This window comes from Augochlora pura, chromosome 3 (assembly GCF_028453695.1).
Source record: "Augochlora pura isolate Apur16 chromosome 3, APUR_v2.2.1, whole genome shotgun sequence".
Classification (NCBI taxonomy): domain Eukaryota; kingdom Metazoa; phylum Arthropoda; class Insecta; order Hymenoptera; family Halictidae; genus Augochlora; species Augochlora pura.
The window spans coordinates 9,542,156-9,566,260 of NC_135774.1; the positions used below are offsets into that span (position 1 = coordinate 9,542,156).

Below are 24,105 nucleotides of genomic sequence, written 5' to 3' on the forward strand. Positions count from 1 at the left end.
ATCTTAAAAACAAAGATATCAGCAGTGACACATCAGTGCCTATAATAATTCCATCCATTATTCCCGGCGAAAACTGTGCAATCGAGTCGTTATCGTCGCACGGAGATCGCGGGCGGCGCTTTAGCAGCCAAAGGTCCCGCGAATCCCGAAGAGGGAGAGCAGTGCCGGTAAGAGGGAAACGCGGGAAAAGAGAGAAACGAGTTTCGTGCGGCGATAATCCGGGCCGACGGCAGGTGGTTTCCTGGAAATCGTTGTAAAATATGTGCGGCGCGCGTGTGTCGTACGCGCATTCACGTAAGCGTCGGCCATGCGAACGGGGAATTGCAAATCGGCGAACGAGGGGAGATTTACGGATCGCGTTTATGCAAACAATAATGCGGCCCGGGCTCTCTGTGTGTGTGTAGAGCGGAGAGTCGCGGACGCCGCCTCCGTCGAGCCAAAGACGGCGCGCGTTCACGGTGTTCGCAGTTCACGGTGTTCGCGGCCGTTCGACCGGCGCGGCGAGAGGATATCGACGTACAAGAATTGGCGCTGTTAAAGCTCGAACGGCGGGGTTAGGTCGTTCCCTCAATGATTCACCGGATAATGGAGACGAATGCGGCCATAACTCCTCGTCTCCGCGAAACGTGTGCGCCTGGCTCTCGCCTATCGGCCCCGATACCGTTCCCCGGGCCCCGGTTTAACGCGAGCCGAGCAGCTCGCCTCGCAATTTTCTTCGGCCCCCTTTTTTTCGGCTCGCTCGTTTCCGCGTGAAACGCCGGCCCGCCGGGATCGGCCCGATGAAGCGGTCAACGACGAAATTGGAGCGGCCGAAAACGTCTCGGGCGCGAAGGCCACCGGATAACGATTGGTCCGCGCGCCTACGCGCGCGCTCTCGTAGCTCCAAGTTTCCCTTTCCGCTCGATAATTGCCGCGCGCGGCGCGTTGTAATAACGACTCGGGGACACCCGTTATTCCGCTAAATACTATAATAATCCGTAGCCGCCGTTAACAGGCGCAAACCGGGTAATGAATAAAGTATGTCCGAGAGAGAGAGAGAGAGAGAGAGGGGGGGGGGGGGGGGGGGCATTCCTCTCCTCTGGGCTCGCGCTTTTTTCAGCCGCCTCACCGCGCCGGTACCTGTTGCCCGTTATTGGCTTCCATTACGTGCACGTGGTTACGCGTACGCGAGGGAGACGGGGAGGGATGAAAACGAGAGAGACTTTGGTCGAATCGTTATCGAAGGCCTGGCCACGGCCCGACCGCCACGTTCGCGTTCACGGAGGATAATCGCGCACAATTTCTCGCCTCTTTGCTTTGGAGCGGTTTCACACCTTGGTCGTTCTTTCTCCTTCCGTCGCGGCGGGCCCGAGCGTTCCTCTCGCCGCGCCGCGCCGGCCGCAAGACCCATCGGGGCCCGCGCGCGGCTTCGAGGTAAAAGGTTAACTTGATAACCACGCGGTAACCGCGGCCTAACCGCTGGCGCTGGCGAGCCCGGTCGAACGCGAGCCAACACGTACGGGCAACTACCGTAAGAGCCCTCGCGGAGCTTCGTCGTGTTTCCCTTCGCTACTTAGAGCCCGTGATTGCGGTCGCAACGACTTACCATGCCACTTGAAACGGCTGCATACTCCACACTCCGCGGTAATCGCACGGTCCCCGTCCCGGGTCTCGCGTCCCGCCGATTCCCGCCGATTCCTGCCACGGGATATCACTTAGCCGTCCAGGTGCGCCTGCCCGCTCTCTCTCTCTCTCTTTCTTTCTCTCTCTTTCGGTGCCTCTCTCATTCCACAGAAACCAGCACCGAATTCGAAGGATCGGCATCCCGTTCGAGCCGAAAGACACCTGCTTCGACGCTCGCGTTCGCGCCGCTAATGCGATTCAGATATTATCGATAGCTCCCTCCCAGCGGAGGACCTATCGGTGATCGCCGAGTTTACTTCTCGCTTTCCACTTAGCGCCTACATGATCGTACATCCTGTTGCATTAGCAGCCTATTTGTAAAGATCGAAGCCACCCGGGGTATAACAATGCCGCGAAGGTGTGTTCGGCCGGGAGGCGATCTTTCGCAGCGTGCGCTCGCCCGGCGGGAGGTCGCCTGTTCATTTCGTCTCGGTGACTCTTCGATACGGAGACTCTCTTCCACATATCGAGACCCTCCACTCGATCGATTCAATCGATTCATCAGCCGCGACCGATCGCGAGCTTCTCGAAAGACGATCCGAGAGGACTCGACAACGCGATTCGAGCGCGATAAAGTTTTGCTTTGGAATCAGAGTTTTACGCTTTTACTGGTACACTTTTCTAGTACGTTTCCTAGTACGTTTCCTAGTAATACGTACGTTTTCTAGTAACTCGATAGACGCGTGGCTACGGCACAAGAACTTTCTACAAGGTTTTACGCTTTTACCGGTGCTGGTCGTTGCTCGGAGAACTCTTACGTTGACTATTGCAGCGTGTGCTGTGCACAATGTTGGTCGCTGCTTGAAAACTTTAGACAATGTAAAATGTATGGAATATGGGCACGCAGTGATGGAAATTCGTGTCGTGGGATAGACGTCGAACGGATCGTGATTGATTACCTCGTTTATTGCCGAATTCTCGATTCTGTGCAATGATTTTCGGCTCCGTTTCGTACAACAAGTTTTAATGTAGATTTCTTAATCATTTTTGTATTTGAATTTTATATCATTAAAATCACCCGTCGTGTAGGAAAGTTTTAGTTAAAATGCAGTATCGTTAATGTATTAAGAATTGGGAACCAACCGAGGGATTTCACCGCACTCTCTACACATGGCAGTAATAATAGTATACATCAATTATGCACTACTGCTAATCGCTTTAGTGATTCTGTAGATCCTTACTGTAATTCACTACGACTTTTAAAAATTCAACTTTGCACGCCGTATGCCATGCCTGACGTTTTCACTTAACTTCAGATAGGGCGTTGGTGCCGGTTACTGTTGCGTGGCTAATTACTGTGCCCTTGGTTTATTTCCAATCGTGATTGACTTTATATTTATTGAATAGGACATGTTAAATGTTTTTAGTCCTTTCTATTTCGTTTATCTTTTAATATGAGTATTTTATTTTATTCTTTTATTGCCTTTACTTTTTTTCGGATGTTAAAAAGATTATATTTGTTAACAAAATTTAATATCAATTATTTGACAAATATGAAGTTAATTATGTCCGAAGAAGACTGAGCTATTAGTGATATATGTTTCACTTGCTATCGATTTTTGTATGCTTTCAGGAAGTTGCACGAATTGTTGATTATGCGAACTTTTGAGCAAGGTATACACATGCTGCTATCTGAAACAAGTTTTACTTTTTGAACGCGTGTATTTGCGTAGTTATTAAACTTCGCAAATAGACTTGAGACAGTTCTTCGGATATCGAGCGAACGTCCCTTTAAACGTGGAAAAAAATCACAAAGAATTAGGGTAGTGGGTCCGATTACTCTGCGGCTATGGTATATTTATCGACTAAGACACATTAAATTTCTATTATCTTTTAATAAAACAAATTTAAGTCTTTTTCTTACGATTTCTTTGACAGTTACGTTGGTCAGGTTATGTGATTAATAAATTCCTTCGCGACAAAGATAATTTATACATATGTTCGACAACCTTTACTTCAATGTTTAAATATTACTAACAAAAGGATACAATTTTATTTCAATTTAACACACTTAAGTAACACCCATATTTATTAAACCTTATATCAAATTTTTATAACGAGTCTGGAAAGATATCGTACACCAAGGGGTTAATTACATTTCGCTATAATACGAGACACTAATAATAATTCGATACTGAGACGAAAGTCATGACTTCGGATAACTTGAGACGACTACAATGACTGGCGCGCACGTGCGTTCGCGCGATTCTTACGCGCGAGTGTCGACGGTAAAGGTTGACCTCACAGATTTACCGATTTAAAGTCGCGTCTACTTCCTCTTGGTACGCGACCCCACGTACAGCGCTCACGACGTTCCTTCCGCAGCCTCCTCCGAATTCTTGGCACTCCCAGCGACCGTGCTCCTCCTTGGCAAGAACGGTTGTACGTGGCTACGCGGAGTAATCAATTAATTTACCGCAGTGCAGTACGCAGGCATCCACCATCTCGACGGGCCGCGACGGTGAGCGTGAGGCGAGCGTGCGTGTGGACCGAACCCCATGCGCCGGGGCCAGCTCTCGGATATTAGTCGAGATTGAGTCTCGAGAGCCGGGACGGATCATGGGGATCCATTAGCTTTTATATGCGCGTAGAGAGGCCAGCGTACACGTACGCGTATATACGTACGTAGATGCTGCGTCGAGATAACGATGCCCGTACCTTCTCTCCCGATCGGTCGACCGTCACGATAATTAGAAAATTAAATTGTCTGCTTGCTCCTTCGGCATGCCGAGTGCCGGAGTCTCGGGGCCGCCACCGTCGGCCAATCTCCCTCGCTCTTTCTCTCGAAAAAGAGATCTCCCTGTGCACCTGCTTGATCTACAGGGTGTCCCTTCGATCGAATGTTCGACCGACCAAGTGCTCGTCGGCGATTTCGAGTTCGACGTCGCGGGGAACACGTGTCTTTTTTTTTTCGTAGGCGAAGAATGGATATGGGGAACGCCTCGGTAGATTTAGTGGAAATGCAAAGAGTCTCTCGGAGAAAGCGAAGGGAGACTTTGCGGTATCTCGGCCGGTACACAGATAGGCTTGGAAGATAACCCGCAGGGAGGGCCTGTGGGTGGTTGATTTAATGGCAATGAAGCGGCCGGAGAACCCCGGGCTAGCCTCGGAGCTACTCGCGCACGGGCGGGGGTGACTCTCTGATATTTTAATACGACGGGGAGCGTGATGCTCGGTCATCCATCTAACGCCGCGAGACCGGTCAGTGCGTGTGCACGCTCGGTTTTGCATACATGGATATCGCGATGCATTCCGTCGGGTAAGCCCGTGCGCCGCGCCGGGCTGAAACGCCGTTCTCGTTCTGTAACAGGAAGGAAGACGGTTTGTTACCGTTATCTCCGTTCCTGCCTCTCCACGTAACAGAGGGGGCCGACCGCCGGAACCAGGAAATTCGTGGCAAATCCTCCGAGTAACTCCAATCATCGACGCAACGGACGCGAACGCGAGCGAAGGCGAACGGGCGCGACGTGTGGTTGCCGTCGAGTGGTGCGCTCCTCCTCCTCCTCCACCTCCTCCTCGAAAAAAAAGGCTTTCGTCTCGGAGGAGAATCGGCCGAGGGGGCGTGCGAACGAGCCGGCCTGCCAGGGTAGATTCTCGTAGAGCGCATCTAGGCAGAGCAACGTTTCTTTCTCGATTAGGTTCCCACATATTGCCGAGCCACCCCCGCGACGACCGCGCGTCCGCGTCTTAGATCTCCCGGTCGGTACATCCGTGTGCGAGGATTCCCTCGCGCCGGCTTAACCAACGTTTCGACGTTGTTTTTTGTGTCTGGCGGGCCCTTCGCTGGCCAGGTCCGGGGTCCGCCACGATTTAGTGGCCCTAATTGCAGGGTTCAGCTATTTAATTACCGGGTTCGGGGGCCCCGTCGCGGCCGTTCCTGCCCCCCCCCCCCCTCTCCCCCCCTCCCCCCCCCTCTCTCTCTCTCTCTCTCCCTCCCCCCTACACGCCCGCTCAAAATGCGAGTACATTCATACGCGGGAACACGTAGAGACGGCGTTCCGGCCCGAGTCCACCCACAAAAACGGGCATCAATTCCTCTCGATGCGACGCGGCGGCCGAACCTCGCGACAGACCGTTGCCCGTCCGCCGACGACTCCGCGTCCGCCGGCGATGGATCCTTTCGACGTGGCCGTGCCGACGCGGTTCCGCGCGCTCGCGAGCACCTTTTTCTCCGTCCCGAACGAGAAATTTATGCAAAGCTCGGGCCCGATGCGCACGTGCACCGGCGCGCCGTCTATATCGCTTTCCATCGAATACGCATTGCATACCCGCTGGCTAGCCACCATTTTACTTTACACCCACGTATCACTTTACGTGCCCCACTCGCCGCGCTTGTTCTCCTACCACGAGGCTGCGACCGGGCATATATCACCTTTTGCCTCGCACCTTGGCCCACCTTCCTTCTCTCCGCAGAGCCGGGGCTATATAGTCCCGCCGCCATTTTGGTACCCACCTTTCGACACCGCGCAAAAATCACCGCTCTGCCGTCTCTACGTTCTCTTCGCCGCGCGTACCGTTCGATCCGACGACGCGGCGAACATGTGCGATACAATTTTCGGCGTGGTAAGTTATTACGTTGCAGTCGCACGGTGACGGATGCACCGTCGGCGCGCACGGAAATCAGGGCCTCGTTAGACGGAACGGGGCTCGCGAGGCTCTGGGATGCGTTTTTGCACCTGTTCTCCGCCGTGGTTCTATATACGGTGCTGGGAATAATTACGAACTCGAAGTAATTTGTATGTTTTTGCTGGCATTTCAACGAAGACAAAAATGAAGTATATTTGTACATTTATGTGTTTTTATTAACCCTTTGCACTCGAAGCCATTTTTACTGCAATTCTAAGATAACTTTTCTGGCATGTTACATTTCCATTTTATATGACAAAATGTTTTTTCACGCATATGAAATTGAATCTTGTAACTCACGCAACAACGGTTATACTTTTAATAATTTTTCATAATATAAAAATGATTTTGGACTGTAACAATTTTAATGGTGCCTCAGAGTCACCATTCGAGTGCAAAGGGTTAAGTTTTGTTTTTAATATAGGTGTATATACGTTTAATGTGTCGTTTAACAATCAATGAAAATTAAACGTATATAACCCTATATTAAAAACAAAACTTAATAAAAACACAGGAATGTACAAATATACTTTATTTCTGGAAATGTAAAAATTATTTCGAGTCGATAATTATTCATACCACTGTGCACAGTTGTGACCATTCTATTAAACAGTCATGCTCGCGTTCGTATGTATTTTATGAACAGTTATCCTAATAAATTGTTCATTGCATATCAAATATAATGCGCATGTTAGTCCCGTTAGTTACTGACGTTTATTGCTCCCATTTTCTTTAACGTTAATCTTATCGAGCACTAAAAGTGTGTAATCTGATTTATCTTGGAAGAATAAGAAGACTGAATCTAGGTAGACTCCTTGCCACTCCTATCACAACGTATGCTTGAATTAAGATATTCATCCAATTATTTCCTGTCGAAGTGACTTCATAATAAGAATACTTTAACTCTAAACCTACTACGTTGGACAAATTGGCTAGTTGTACGTGCTTTGTTTTAAAATTGCAGAGGTTAAAACGACTTTTTCAAAAGAAATATTTCGATCATAAACTATAAATACAATAAACTATACAATATAAATAAAGGACAACTGTTTCGAATAATTAATTCTGAAGCGTTGTTTTTATCCTGGAACAATAAAAAACCCGGTTTTTTTATTTTACAATTATATAAACTTAAAGACTGTTCTACCAGAAATGCTGGAATAAATTACATTATTATTTATGTATTCGTAAACAAGGATAGTTTACACAGCTACTGGAGAAGTTACAATGACTCTGAGTTAGGTGATTTACTTGACAGTAATTATCTGTAAAAGTGGTAATGCTAGTTATTGAGTCTCCAGTTAAAAAGCGAGACTTGAAGCAAACGAGGTACATACAATTTTTACATAAAAATCAATAGTATATAAAGAAGTAAAACGACTGGCTTGTCCGTTTAAGATCTTAAAAAGACATAACAGACCACAAAAGTAATCTTGAAGAATGAAAAAGAAATCGGAATGGATTCGATTTTCTCATTTTTATGAGGCAATACAGACCAGTCACTGTTACTACACTGTAGGTTTAATGTTACTCCTTGCACTGCGATTTCTTTCACTGTATAATAATTAACGCTTCTTCTTCTATCATAAATTGCTATCTGAAATATTTAATATTTTTATTACAAATCGATTTCGATATAGAAGGCACGAGTAATATCCGTATGTAATAATTTCTGTTATAAATCTTTATAACGAGTATGACAAGATATTTGAGGTCAAGGGTTAACAAACCAACGACTTCTTACTGTATACGAATATCGAGCGGACGTTCCTTCAAATGTGGAAGAAAATCATGGAGAACTGGGGTTTGTTGTGAGGTTGCCAATTACTGTGTCGTTGCTTTGTTCTCGGGCATAATTACCGCCAGATTTATGGAAGCCATCAACATGTCGAGTCACTTGATTAATTGACTGATTAATTTACGATTACTCAGATTGCAAAGGTGCATTTGTGAGTTATTTATTGAATATATGTATTATTTACGGTAAATAATAAATGACCTACTGTTGCATAAACTAACATAAAACAGCTGCTTTGAATGCTCCGTATTAAATCTTCATATTTCTTTCATGTATCAATAATGAAAAATCAACATGTCTTATTCGATAACTGTAAAGTTAATTATATCCAGAAAGAAACCAAAAACGCAGCAGTGATAGTGTCTATGACATCTGTGTGATTTCAGTCTATGATTCCGTTACTTTTTTCATAAAAAATATATATGTTATAATACGTGTTATTCGATAAGCGTAAAGTGAATCACGCCGAAACTAAAGTCACGGCTATCGGCGATCCCACAGTAACCGGCTGCGCTAGCTCGCGTCCGATAGACGTATCCCCGCGAGCGAAGTAAAGAAGCGTCGTCCCACGCGAAACGAGCAGCGTAAATCCATGTGAATGGAGCTCTGGATTTCGTCTGACCCCGGAATCGCTCGGTCCAGCTTAATAACAGGCTACGGAATCGGCAAGAAACGCTCGGGCACCGCACGGTTCTCTGCACGGGCTACCAAATGATTGATAAGTCCATAAAGCATTCCGCGGAGACCCCGATCCTCTCCGTCCGGTCCGCTCTCTGTCCGGTGTTGTCGATGGTGCGGAACTTGTTGATGCCCGGGGAACGGCGCGCGGGGTTCAAGGGACGTGTGCGTGCCACGGTTTTTTGGCCGCGGGTGACGCGGTGACGAGATGATGACCGACCTCGAAGTCGGAATCATCGTGATTACCCCGCCCGCGTAACCCGTAATGCGGACCCGAACCGCCGGAGCAACTGCCACCGTTGCCATGTACACCTTCTCTCACTTTCTTTTTCTTTTACTCTTCTGGTTCACCGGACGGGGCATACGATACACCTAGTTCCGATGCGCCCGCTAATTTCTGTTATTAGCCCGACAGGAACTGATCACCTCCATTTTTCACCAGGAAACTCGCGACGGCTACGGATCATTCCCGATCCACGTAGATAAGTTCCCGCGCGCACGAACAGGTTAATTGCGGCCGCGTCCGACGTTTGCTCTACTACTCGGATCGGGTCTGCTCGCGTTCCGATGACGCCATCGCAGGGGGCCTCTCTCTCTCCCTCCCTCTCCCTCCCCGTTCTCCTTCTAGCCCCGATTTTTTTCGCTGTTCCGGCCAAAAACGAATGTTTCCCTTTCCGGTACGCGAAAAAGAGGGTTCGACGGCTCGCCGGAAACCCGGTGACGCGTAAATCTGTCACGTCGGCGGGTGACGAACAGCGTCGCGGCGGGCGTCGCGTCGGCGCGATCTCTCGAGCGGGCTGGACACACCGGAGAGAGAGAGAGAGAGAGCGAGTCGATTAGCCGGCAAGCAAACCACGAGGAGGGAACCCTTCCTTCTTCCCGCCCTTGGAAATGCGCGAGAGTTTTAATTGTAGGCCGCGGCCACCGTCAGGGCGAGGCTATTATTCTTTCTCCGGTCGGTAACGCGCGGCCGGGACCGGCCAGCGCCGATTCGCTCTTCTCTAAGACTCGAAGAAAAGAGAAGAGAAACGAGAAAAGGGAGAAAGATATAATAACAGAGCGCGGAGAGGCCCGGTCTCGCGGCACGAAAAGAACGACCGTCGTTCTTTTCGTTGGTCCATCCGTCCCGTCCGTCCATCCGTCTGGCAGTTTCATATCCACGGGTCTCCCACCGGTACAATTTTTCATCGCGCTACGCGGTACGCGTCGATACGCCTCCTACGGGTCTACCTCGTGCCCTCCTTGGGCCGTCATTCATCATCCCCTAACGCGATCGGCGTTTACTCTGTTTGGGAAAGCTCGTTGGCGCCACCTGGCCGGATATCGACGCTACGGATCGACCCGGATCGATCGCGTCCTTAACCCCCTTGCACCTACCATTTTCCTCGTCACTGTGCTCGTTAACGATTATTTAGTTTTCATCATTTCCCTGATAGAGGCGAGATCATTTTTCTTTCTTCGTGTCTTTGTTTGCAGTCCTCTGTTCTAATAATTTGGTATACGCGCTTCAATCTTTACGACAGAAGCTATTTCACCCTTTACAATCGAGTGGTAACTCTGAGGCACCGTTGAAATTGTTCTATCGCGTTCCAAGATAATTTTTATAACAACGGTATTTGGATTTAAGAAATTGTTAAGTAGTGGAACTGTTGGTACGCGTCACAAGAATGAATTTCGTACACTTAAAGTGCACTTTGTTACTTAGAATGGAAATAGTATAAGTCAGACATTTTATTTTAGATTCGAAGCTAAAATGACTTCGAGTGCAAAGGGTTAATTGTGCTTTAGGTGATTAATCTTCGCAGCATCGGCGGTTTGACTTTTACACGAAGTTCCATAATTGGATATATTAGTATAGAAACATTTGAATACAAATTTTGTATTTTTTCTTTTAAACATACGGCAGATGGCGTCAATCGTCAAACGGTGGAATTAGGCCTCAAGCTCTGGGTCCGGAAATACCCGGTCGCAGTACAGTGATGATTAATAACGCTTTCGATACCACTCTTCAATATATAGATCGCTGTTTTCTTATTTTCATTAACTCTCCGTGTCCTATTCTACTAAATTGTTGCAAAGTAATCGCGGCGTACAAAAGGGTAAAAATTACTTGTGCAACATCCTAATACCTTTCCAAACTCTAAGACTAGAAATCAAAGTCAATCTATTAATTTAAATTTTTAATTAATTTCATTGTATCTATTGTAAAATCTTGTTATCTGTAACGTTTATGTCGTTCCGAATTATGTGTATTCCATTTATATAATTTAAAAGGATCTAGCGGCCCCTAGGTAATAATAATAATATGGAAGTCAAGTACCGCCTACAATTACTTTCGATACGTGGAAAGCGAAACAAACAAAAAATACTAACAGAGCAATTCCAGAGTTACTTATATTTCTAACGCAATTTGTTATGCAAATCGGAGTCCAAGATTCCTTATGCATTTCTGTAAGCACTTCAATGATCTCCGTGTTCTTAAGATCCTATTTTAAGATCCTCTTAAAATCCTCCGTTCTTAAGATCGTCTTGAATTATACTCCATCTGGAATATGCAATGTTATTTAGTCGTCTTATCAAAGCAAATATAAACGACTTATCAAAAGAATTAAACATAAATCCCTAAAATTCGTCTCTCGCATCTGAGTGTCTCCAATATGATTGTGTGAGAGGGAAAACTGAATTTATTTAGACATTTTTATAATAATGGATGCTTGAATTACTAAATTGACTGTAAAGAGTGTTCGTAACACTCGTAATTTGAATATAAAACATGTGTAACCGATTATTTTAATCGCTATAGTAGATTTAGTGTTAATACTAGAATTATGGTCCTCTAAAAGCGATTGTTTTATATCAATTTATAAAAATAACATTAAGTCATCTACTCTGATTTTTATATTGAATATTTATGTACTGAATAAATAATTAATAAATGTAATTTCACAGTCTGAATAATCGTTAATACTAATTATAAAGACACAAGTTAGTGACTTTTACTGCTTAGTAGATTTAGGGTTGAAGAAACTGGTACTAACTTATGGGACCACCGACTATGTGATAAAATATAACTAAAATATAACTGTAGTGATAATTTATAACAAACTTATAAGAAAAACATTGTTAAAACAAAAATACATGTCTGAAATTCTGTATAAATTTCTCGACCCTCATTTTATTCCATTCATCGTTGCAGACGTATATTTATAGTAAATCTATTATATCTATTATAATAATTATATTCTATATAATGTTACAATAGATATAACACTGTAAACATACGTCCGCACAGTTAGAATGAACCCCTTGCACTATATTAACGAGTCAGACACGTGACAAAAAGTTCGTATACAATTTAATAAATACGACTGCCAATCATTTATTCTAAATGGAAAGAAAATATGAATCTTCCGCCTTTAAAATCTAGGAACAAAAGTAAACGAAGAATAAATATCCTCTTGTTTCATCAAGGAAAGTATCAAGGATCATGAAGGGCTAATCAACGGAGTTCTAAAAGAAATCGTGGTACAATTGATTAATAAAGAAAAATATAAATATCTATGCAGCTCCTGCATCTTGCAATGAATACAGACAATTCCTATTTTTCACAAAAATACACTAACTACTCATGAAATAACCGAGTAGCATAGTATGCACCTCTCAATCAATTCACTACAGAAACTATACCGTACTTTAACACTCGGATTCGGACTCGCGATCTTTCGGTTTTTGGCTGGCAACCGAAGCGCGGAAGTGCGGGATAATGTTACGGGTAGAGTGGGCGTCGTCTGGTGGTGTCTTGTGCCGCTGAAAGGAGCACAGAAGGGTGGTGTATCGCGGCGGTCGAAGGCGCAAAATAAAGCTCCGACAATCGACTGCGGGGGCGAAGTTTAAAGAGCCCGGGGTCCCTCGGAACCGCTCTGGGAGACGCGGGAGACTTTGTCGGCACGGCAGTCTCGGTGTCAGCGAACCAATCCTTTGGCTCCTTCGCTCGACATTCTAGCCGGTGGTGAATGGAGATCACACGGGGTTCCCACTGTATCGAGTTACAGGCCAAAAGGGAGACGCGCAACGAGAAGAACGAGCAAGAAGAAGCACTTCGGCATTATGCGTTCGAGGGAGAATACGAATCCATTCACCGGCAATCATCCGTTCACCCAAGCGTTCCTGCCTCGCCGCCGTCTCCGCCGTTCATTCATCCTCCGCGTTGCGTCGCGTTCACGGAACTAGTTCGAGTAATCCGCGCAGACACGGGTGAAACTGGCATGCGACTCGTAGGAGGGAAAACCGCCGCGAACGATCGGTGCTCGATCGGGCTCGATCGAGCGAAACGATCGCGACGAATGATCGACAAGCGAATAGAAAGTCTGTCCGCGAGCGTCGCAGTCCGATGGGCGCTCGCGATCGCTTCGTTCCCGTGGAATTTATCGAAAGCGACGGATTCCGGCGACGCGAACCGGGAAAACGAACCGCGCGACGCTGTTCGCCGACGAGGGGAGACCGGAGAGCTGACGGCGCGTAACGCTCGCAATTCGTGGCAAGATAAACGCCGAGGGAGTACCTACGCAATATCATTAGCGGGCACGATAATGGCCACGATCCTCCGGGCTACGATCATTATACAATATCGCTGCGGCACGGTGCCGCGGATCGAACGCTAAAAACTCGCGCGCATCGACTCGCGGCAACGTAACTTACGAGCGTTACGTAGAGACGGCGGCCGCAGCACACTACCCTGCTATTACGTTACGCTACAAGGTACTTTATCGCATTAATCTGCCGCGTACGTGCTCGCGATTTTTCTGAAACTTTCTCACCTGGTTTTTAATCGAAGCCATAACTCACCGGCCGGCCGCGGCCGGCAGATACATCGAGGCGCTCGTTGTTTGACTTGTGTAGGCGATAACCGGCTATTTTCTAAGCCCCGGCGAAATTGAATTAACCGCGCCGCGTCGCGGAGGGTCCGGTAAAGAATTGTCGCGCGACGACAACCCGCGGGGCCCGATTTGATAATTGAATTTTAATCGACGGGCGACGGGCATCGGGCATCGGGCGTCCCCCGCCGGCGAATAATCGGCGTGGCTCGCGGGCAGGACGCGATTAACGCCGGGGCCAGCTTCCTACCCCGTTGCGCACGCGATACCTCATTAACGAGATTGCCGCGATTACTTTGGACCGCGCGACTCCGGGACTCGCCGCGGCGCAGAACGCACCGGGAATTCCATTAACGCTCGCGGCGAGCATGAAAAACGGCCGAGGCGCGGTCCGGAGGTGCATACGCGCGCGCAACCAACCCCCTCGGAGATTACCATTGACTGCGTAAAATCGACAAACCTGTTCCCCGGGCCGGAGCGTCGCGATACGCTAATACACCTCGGACCTGGTCGTCGTTATCTGCCCGTTCGCCTCCCACGCGTGACCTCGAACAAGTATCGGCACCGGGGGAAACGAGCGAGCAACGGGGAAAATAAAGGATCGGTCGTCGGCGAGAGGAAGGGGGCCCGAGACCGAACGGCAAAAAGGCCGACAACAACGATAAAAGCGGGAGGCAGTGGGGAAAAAAGAAGCAGCGAGAGTCGAGGACCAGAGGAAGTGGAGGAAGAAAGAGTAGCAACGAAGAAGAAGAAGAAGAAGAAGAAGAAGAGAGTAGGAGGAGGAAGAGGAGGAGAAGGAGGAAGGCGATGGCATAAGAAGAAGAGAAGAAGAATAAGACGAAGAAGATGATGTGGCGACGACCGCGGCCGCGGCGGCGAGCCCACGTGATCGCGGCGCGTTTTAATTGGTCGGGAGTGTGGTCGGCGGCGCGATGGAGGGAGCTCGAGGCTGATAGGGAGAGAAAAAGAGGGAAAGGAAGACGGAGAGGGTTCGTTAGGGTTGCCACGAGGATTAGACAATCGCGAGGTTGTACGAGGAGGATCGTTGCGAGGGCGGGCCGCCGCCTCTGCCCCACCAGCAACACCTTCCAGGATGGAAACACACTTGTGGAGTGTTCCTGCGGGACGTGTCTGGCCACCGCCACCCGGCAAGGTCTCTCCCTGCACGCACTCGCGTATCCGAACACCTACGTATGCTAACGGCGGCTGCAGGGGAGGGCAGAGACGGTCGAGGGAGAAAGAGAAAGAGAGTGCGAGAGCGAGAGAGAGGGAGAGAGAGACGGCAGAGAGCCGGCGAAGTAGGAGAGGAGCCGGCGAACAGAGAAAGAGAGAAAGAGGATCCGCCTCCGACGAGGCGCTCCTCTCCTACGTGAGCAACGAAAAAGCTCAGTTATAATTGTTGCACGCCGCGAGCTGCACCTCCAGTCCCTGCGCTTAATTGCAGCCTCCTTCCGCGTCGCAGCGGACACGCATCGCGAGCCAGCATCCGACGCGGCGAGCCTAAAACGCGAGAGGAATCGCGTGGATTCCGCGCATCCGCATCCGCATCCGCGTCCTCGACCGACCTCCTTGTCTCGGGGACCCGAGAGCTCTCCACCTCGGCTCTGCCTTCTGCGGCCAACAGCCACAGAAATTACTGTGATTACCAGGATATACGAGGGGCCAAGGCAACCTTCGAACGGACTACCGATGCCGGGGAGCGCCTCCGCCTCACGATCGACCACCGACACCGGATTCTCTCGATACGCCAAGGATCTATAACGGGAGCCGCGATCTCGCCTCCTTTCAACGCTCGATCCTGAACCGTGCTGACATCCTCGTGCAGAGAGAGAGAGAAAGAGAGAGAGAGAGAGGGCCCCGCCGGACCACGAGACATGCCCATTCATAACGCGGGCGATCCTTTAATCCCGTGCACGATATAGAAGCGTCGCGCGCTCGTGTGTAATTCCTCTCCGTTAAGGGAGCCACGGTTATCGCATCGGACTGAACGTGTTACAATATGAACTGCGCGTACCAGTACTCGCATCCGGCCCACCCGCAAAACGTCATGACCATGCCGCCGACTGCTATCCAGCAACCGCATCACTCCACGGATACCGAATACCTAGAGGTAAAGTAACGACAATCACTTGAATCCTTCAGTGCCGAACGACGATACATCGCCAAAGTTCTTCAGTGAACGGTTGTCTTCTCAACATTTCTGACCACTCGGGCTTCGATTTCTTTTGCAGCTACGAGCGCTTCTTTGTCTCAAATTAATTCCTACATGATACAATATGACTTATCATAATTGCAGAGTAATGTTTACTGTGTCATTTAAATATTAATTATAGAAAGGCGGTATTTGATTTCTATTCAAAACAGATAAATAACGTTCGCATGGATTGCGTTTAAAGTCTTCGTATAGGACAAGCGATTAATAAGCGACAGCTTCGTTTCTTCCTCCTTTTCGATTTACCTTAGTATAAGCTTTTACGTCGCAATTACTTTCCGGAACCTTGCCAAAACACGTCGCACAGGTTTGCCGTATTTCGGGCAGGTACACGCGACTCCCTTGGCCGCCGCTAACAAGTTTAAGGGGAACGCAGCGGGTACGCGGCGCGCGCGTCGGTCCGCCGCCAATATTTGAGGGAATCTATCGGCGACATCTGCTCCCCTCTGCGACGACATCCTGGGCGGATCGGCGCCACCCTTCGTTAATTGTTCATCTCCCGGCTGCGAAAGAGGCCAATGCGAGACGCCTCGCGCGACAACCGTTCTCCTTAACGCGCCGCCAATTCATCAGCGCTCGTTCGCAATTCGATTTTCACGATTGCCAATCGGATCCGGCAATTGAATTTGAACAAAGGCTCGATCGCGCGAGCCCGCGTCCAATTTATTTCAAGAACCGAGGGAACGTCGCAGGCCCCGCGAAGCGGCGCCGCGTCTTCGCGGCGTTCATTAGGCGAACGACGTCCGCGGCAATAATAAATAGGAGCCCGTCGGCTCGCGCGAAGATCCTAGGGGGAGGAGGAGGAGGAGGAGGGGACGTTGACTTTCACGAGACTGCGGCGAACGAGCGAACGGAAGAATCGACGGGAACGAGAGGGGTAAACGAAAGTGCGAAAGAGAGACGTAGCTGGGGGATATTAATATAAGGGCTCGATACGTAATTATAGTGATTACCGTATTGCCAGGGGGCGGACGAGGGCGTCCCTCAGTTTGCACGTCATTTTGCAATCTCAACTTCCAGCGAACATGCCCGCGAATTTGTCGGCGGTCCTTCGCCGGGCTAATTGTTTCCCCTTTTCTACGCTAATTCTTCGCGCGTCCCGGGTTCTTTTCCGTCTCGGTCCCGCGATTTCCGGAAACGAATCGGCCGGACCATCGATATCTCAGCTGACGACTCCACACTTTTCGATTTCACTGATCAATACATTACCATACGAAGACATAAAATATATTTCTCCTCGACTAATCGTGAAATTCTGGAGACATGTAAACGAGATTTTATACATTGTAAAAAGAAGTAAGCCGATTATTCGGAAACGCTTTCGCACAGTCTCTTTTGTATGTGTATGAGAAGAATGCGGAGCACGCCGATTTGAAGAAAAATCGTAATTCGCAGATCGCAATTCCCGATGCAAATGTATCTTACGTTCTGGATCTATTCGGCCCGACATAAAAAAGTGTCCCGCGAACCCGTTCCCGGTACGTACCGTGGTCGCGAAGCGTGCGGCATAGATCGTTGCCGTTGTTACGATGCTTTCTCGTCCGCGACCTGTAATTATTACCATTCGCGGTGATTATACTAATAACTCTTTCGCGTTATCTCCGCGTGCCGTCGAGTCGTACCATTAAACGCTCATTTGCATTGTTTGCTTGACAACGTTATGTATAACAGCCGGGATTGGCGTTTCTGTCACGGATGTTTCAGCCCGACGTGCCACCTCGTGGGACTATTTACGTAACGGCGGGCAGAGACGTTCGAGGTGACCGATTCGATTCGATCCGCCTCGACTCGGCCCGATCCCATTCGATTCGACGTCTTTCCGCGCGCGCGGCCAGTCGGAGAGAGAGGATATGTAGTGGGTTCCTTGTTCGCGGATTACGCGCCGACAGAACAGCCGAGCGCCGCGTGAATTACGGAGAGAGGATCGGCCGCTCTCTCTCTCCTCCCCCCGTGGAACACCCCATAAATCTGCTCGGCAGCGTCTCTCTATTCCGGACCACGGTTGCAGACGGAACCGCGAGCTCCACGAGCGCGCTCGGCCCGGCCCGGCCAACGAGTCCGTAAATCAGTCCTAGACAAGTTTCTCCTCGCCTTGTTTCACGGCAAAACGTGCTGCTCGACCTTAAAAGCCTCAAAGAGGAGAGATGCTTCCACGGTTCTCCGCGCGGCCGTCGTGCCTCCCGGTCACCGCGCGCGGCCCCGCAGAGACGAATCGCCGACAACGGTCAAAACGAGCCCAAGGGGATATTTATTTGACCGTGGCGGCTGGGAAGCGGCGCTATAATTCTTCCCGGTGATTAGAGCGACGAGCCCGGGACCGGTGTTCCGCGCCGAGAATAACTCGGACTTATCGATCTCTCGCGCGCGATCGCGGGGGGAAATCCGCGAAGTTCGCCCGTGTCAACGCGAGCCGGATCCGTGGAACCGTCCGCCATTAAGAGGGGCTAACAATCGCGTGCAGCGTCGACCGCGCCGCGCGCGGCCTATATCGTTCAAAGAATGTTTGCACGTTATCAGCGCTCTTCCATTACATACTCGACGCGAGTGTTTGATTTATGAAACGAGCATCGGAACTGGTTGACACACGCTACGCAGCTTTTTTTTCCACCTCGTCGTCGTTGCGGATCGAATGGCTTCGCGGAGAAACGCGGGGTTCGCGCGGGGCCCTCGCCCGATGATCCGTCGTTGATCGGTTCTTAATCGTTCCCGCGAACCGCCGATTTCGTGGTATCCGCGCGAGAACGCGATAAATTATGATCACGTACGCGCCGTCGACGCGTCAAGTGCCTCGGAATCGTTCGTATTAACATAATGGCTGTTCCGTCCCGTCTCATTCCGGCCCGTCTCGATAGCGATAGACCAAACAGATAGCGAGCGCGGTGGTTATTAAACTCGAAGCACCTCTTCTCGTCCCCGAGAGCAGCCTACCGGCGGAGCTTACACAACGATACGCAGCGGGGACCGGGGCTCCTCTCTCTCTCTCTCTCCCTCTCTCTCTCTCTTCTCTCTGGTCTTCGGTCTGGTCTGGTGAATCTTCATTTTCGACGGTCCCAGCCGCTATATGCGAAGCTGGTTCCTTGGTAATTATTAGTCCATCAGCATCTCCCGATGGCCACATGGTCGTATAAGAGGCAAAAGGCCGAGCTGGTCCCAACGCGGACCATCTTAGCTCCGCGAGGCCGCCCTGTCATTATCCGCCCCCGTCAGGCCCGTGGGCCCATTTCCCTTTCAACCCTGTTCACCCCCGTTCCACCACCCGTCTATGCCAATCAGCGATCCGTCATTTCGTGGCGTCGATATCGCTCGATCGTTACCGACGGAATCAATTGTCCCTCCTCGCGTTTTCATCGTCTTCGCAGATTACGATTTTTATCAAACGATCTTTTCGCCGGCAATGTCTTAACCGATATCGTTCGATTAACATTAATCTCGCAGACGATGTTAACCCTTGGCATACGAAGTCGTTTTAATTCTAGAGTCAAATAGTCTTCTCAAGCTACAGAATTATCACGATTTGTTGCATTTTATTGCGACTCATACGACGATTACGTTTTTAACAGATTTTTCGATACATAGACGCGATATTAGAATTTTTCGCGGTCTCTCGGAGTAACCAATAAAGGGTAGCAAAGGGTAAATGGTTAATTAACCGACGCGTTGAAATCACCGACGACGTTATGCTTAGTTTAAAATAGGAAGTATAAAAATGTTATACGATCACTCAAAATATATATTTGAACTCGAAATAACGACCTTATAAACATATACAATGAACAATAAAGACGATTTGTTGCTCCGACATGGCTCGCGCATTCTCTCTCGACCAATTAGTCCGAAGAATTGGCTACCGCTTTTCATAGGATACATAAAATATATCATTTAGCAGATAGGACACTCGTATAATACTCATATTCGCACCATAAATTACGCAACGACATTTGCACACGCACAGGTAAACCAAGTTGCTAATATTACGGTCGTATTATAGTAGTCACCCAGTGGCATTGGCAGCTAACGTAAAGCGAATGTCGGCGATTACGGTGTACCGGTTAATTAACATCGCCGACAAAATCGGTGAAAACGGTGTCGGTAAAAGCATCGTCGGCGATTAGATACAAAGCCCGCGATTCGCGTCCTCTCTCTCTCTCTCGCTCGCTCGCTCTCTTGTTCCTCGATCTCGGACCCGGTGCGTGACGGTGGCGAGGCTGCGCCGCTCGCGGCGATAAATCACTGGCCCGCGCTTTTATCCGAAAAAATCTAAAAACGTTGCACCCTGGAAGGGAACGCAGCTAGATCGATCCGAGGGGAGGAGGGGGGAGGGGGATACACGGCGTCGTTCGCACCCTCATTTGCACGATCCGACGAGCCGTTTGCTCTGTGAAAAGACGTTAACGCCCGGTTGTGTGGCCCCGATTTCATTGTGAGCCGTTTCATCCCTCTTCGGGGTTCCTGCAACGCGCCACGGCCGGCATCCTGCGACCACGAGGAGGTGGGGTCGCGCGGATCACACCTTTTGTGGCCCGATCGCACGCGATCTACGCATCATCGTCTCCTCGAGAGCCGCGGCCACCACCGGGGGCGGTTTATCGACAATGGGCTGGCGCGTTCCGCGAAATATTTGTTCGCGGCTCGGATCGATTTTCACGGGCCTCGATACGCACGCGAGACGCGTTAACGACGCGGATAGAATCGAAATGGAACTGACCGCGATTCCGTACGGAGGAGGGAAAAAGTTCACGAATCGACGGAGCGAGCGGCGGCGACGGAAGCGTTCGGGTTTTGAGGACGGCCTTCTCTTCTCGAGCGACAGACGACGAAGGGGGGGGGGGGGGGGGGGGACGTCCTGTGAATGGACTGCGATTAGACGGCCGCCTCGCCGCAGTGGCGCCTCGATCTTCTGCCATTATGGAAAATTAGGACCTAATGCGACCCGAACGCGTCGTCCCTTCCTACTCGCCTCTACGGCGTAGCCGATCTCGCACGGTGCTCTGGCACGCGGCATTTTCTACAAACGGAGCAATTTCTCAGCTGCTACGTTTCGAAGAACCTTTTTGTTTCCGTGGAAGGACAACGTTCTGAAAATTCTTAATCCACAATATTTTAACTACTTCGACCCGTTGTCGTACCATTTTCTTCAGACTTACAATGATTAGAAGCTTCGCGATTGTAATAATTTCTTCGAAGGAAAAAAGATGATTTGTATTTATTGCTTGTCTATATTCGAATGCTTAAATACTGATTCATACTTGATGCTTAACAGGCTGTTACTAGAAATCTTTGTCACGTGTCAGACTAGTCATCTTGTGGCACGTGGCGAAACACTTCTTCAATCAGATACAGCGTTTCGAGGATAAAATCGTAAAACTGAAAGCGAAATTAATTATTTGCATTATATAGGTATAATAGGGTTATTTAATTGTGACGTACACATTTTTTAATCCTTCTCGGAGCAATGTAGAGTTTATGATACTGTAAACCTTAGGAAGAGCGTGAGGAAATTATCGCTAGTGATTCATTTTAAGCTGATTTTATATTAGCGCTTAGGCAAGTATGAAGAGTAACACACCGATTTAAAGTACTACTACCTGCTAGTTTTTCGCTTCTCTACAAAATTTTACATGATAAATTATAAAAGGTGATTGTACTTGAGAAAACAAATTAAAGATAAGAAGTATAATTTTATCATTTGAGATTTTGTTATCGAGAACGATGGTTTGCTTATAGTACTGATACTATACTTACTTATAGTACTAATATAATTAATATTACCTTTTTCTACCTATAAATCGAGAATAGATTCAAATGAAAATAATATATATAATTATGAACGCCAAAATCATTGAACACACTGAATAGTCAAAGTCGATTTTTGCGACAACGAAACTACAACTGAGAAATGTTATTCTTACTATAATTTTATTGTAAGCCTTGAAACAACGCTAAAATAATTTATGGCTCATTCAAGCGAATTCCCAGAGACCACTGTGAAACGGTCCGGGACCGCTTTCAGCTTTCACTGTATCAACCGGTGCGCCGCTCCGGGGAACGGAGTCTTGCATAATGAGGCGAATCGTCGCCGAAACGTAAACGAGCGCGCCAATGGGGGGAACACACAGTTATAATAGAGCCCTTCCCTAAATCCCGACCCGGTTGTACGGTAAAGTCGCCTCCGCGCGGCCGAGTCAATAGCATTTGAAATTCAAACTCCTCGATTAAAATCGCATTAGACGCTCGTAAGACGGTACAAACGCGCGCGCGGGCTTCTTATGCTCCCTTTTGCACTGGAGCACTCCGGGGCCGACGTCGTAATGCCGGGGGAATCAAGGGCAGCCCGTCCACGGCGACGCAAATGTCGTCGTAGATTAACGGTCCGATGGCCGGGCGCCCGTGGACAACGATTAATCAATATTGCTACCTTGGAACGAAAGGCTCCCGAAGAACAAAAGGAAACGCGCGGCAACAAATTAGTTCGCGGCGAGGCGCGAGTATCGAACGGATTGTTTCGTTACGCCGCGACGCGCGATACGGCCTGTTAACTAACATCGAGAAATTGTTGTTTAATTTTAAAGTAATTGCTTGGAAGCGTCCTTTCATTCTCTTCATTTAATTTATTAATATATGCGAGCGAACGCTCATTTTTTTTACTTCAACTAGACCGCGAATCTGTATGCAAAATGGAAGATGCCGTCATTAATTTCAAGAGATAAGAGTTGGATAAATTTGTATCTGTTAATAGCTTTAATTAGTTTATAAATAGCATGTCATGTTCTGTGGTCTTCTAATTTAATTTAATTCGTGTTTCGTGTTTTACTATTTCTCTGATAAATATGTAAAGTCCGTTGTCTAATTGTAACAAGATAGAAACATATTTAGTTTGACAGATAATCAACAAGTCAGAAAATTAGATAAATAAGTTATGTAAACTTGCTCGCAATTTCTGACAATGGCTTCGGATATCTTTATTTTATTGTTGTTGTTTAATAAGTTGAAATATCATGTGAAGAGGGTTATCATCAATTGATAAGTAAATTACGTAAATGCACAAATTAATTCACGAAAAACTGTGGAGAGGTTATATTTACCTGACAAACTAATTATTCGAAAATTAGCTGATTTGGTCAGTGAACATTGCTATTTCTTAACGCGTGGTAAATACTGCCACCTATACCTTAACCCTTTCAAGTTGAATGTCGACATGTTGATATCAGAGTTACACGTTCTATTTGCACTAATTTTATGCATATAACTTAATCATCTACCCGAGAGAAGATCAGGATACGTTGCTCATTTTTCCCATTATTTTAGTCTATGACACATAATTTAATTACGTGAGAAAATTGTTTTTACAAGTTTAAAAAACCTCTGTCCGCAAAGGTTTAAGTGTGGAGAGAATTTAACCGAAGGCATGATAACTTTAGTTTACATATATAATATTTTATATATTATTATATAATAGCTTATATCATTAAGAAATTTCTGCCTTCTTCAAAAATTCGATCAGAAGGAAACAACTCCAAATATCCTATTGTTTTAATTATTTCGTACCAAACTGATGCTGTATTATATGGCTATAAATCTCTTCTGCGACAGACTGCTATACTGGATGTTATTTGGAGGAATTATGTTAAAACAGTCTCAAAAGAAAGCAGCAAAAATGTTCCTAAAATCACACAGCATATTATCCCAGTAACTAAAGAAAGAAATTCAATTGAATCACGAATAATTTACGATTTGCAAATCAACATTCGCAAACAAAAGAATACCGAACCAGAAAATACCGACTCGAAAAATTAATTCAACAATACTTCTAAAAATATAATTGCTAACGTTATATTTTCCAAATACACGCGGCCGTGTGCCCATTTACAGGAACGTCAAAACTTTTTCGTTTCGGCCACACGTTGACGTTCTCGTACTGGTAAAACTCGCATAATCGCGGCAAGTAGAACGCGGAGCGTGCGTGGGCACAGAGGATCGCCGCGTTTCCTTCGCAGCCAACGCTCGTTACGTCCGAATCCCGATCGCGTATCGGACGGTGCTCCGTTGGATCTCGAATTTCCTCGCGTCCTGCCGGATCAAGCGTAACGGAGAGACGCGACTGCGATTTGTATATCAATTACGAAGAGGGGGGGAGGGTAGAGGGCCGGTCGATGAACTTTGCTCGTTTCGCCGGTATCGGATAGTGGCATGTCGGTATTTAAATACCAACAGCGTGCATACCGTTACGTCAAACAACGAGGCTGAGGCCTAATACG

At 47.9% G+C, this 24,105-nt stretch overlaps 1 protein-coding gene across 4 annotated transcripts in view; it reads left to right on the forward strand.

Annotated features, from left to right (window-relative positions):
* The window catches only part of Sp1 (transcription factor Sp8), a 129,345-nt gene that overhangs the window by 74,453 nt on the left and 30,787 nt on the right, over positions 1-24,105 (forward strand). The window contains exon 1 of one of the 4 annotated variants that reach the window (XM_078197394.1): positions 15,316-15,748. The exons of the other annotated variants lie outside the window; for them this stretch is intronic. Coding sequence (XP_078053520.1) covers positions 15,638-15,748 — 111 coding nt within the window. The 5' untranslated portion in view covers positions 15,316-15,637. Of the gene's footprint in view, positions 1-15,315; positions 15,749-24,105 lie in introns of those variants that run through there. 4 annotated transcript variants of the gene reach the window in all.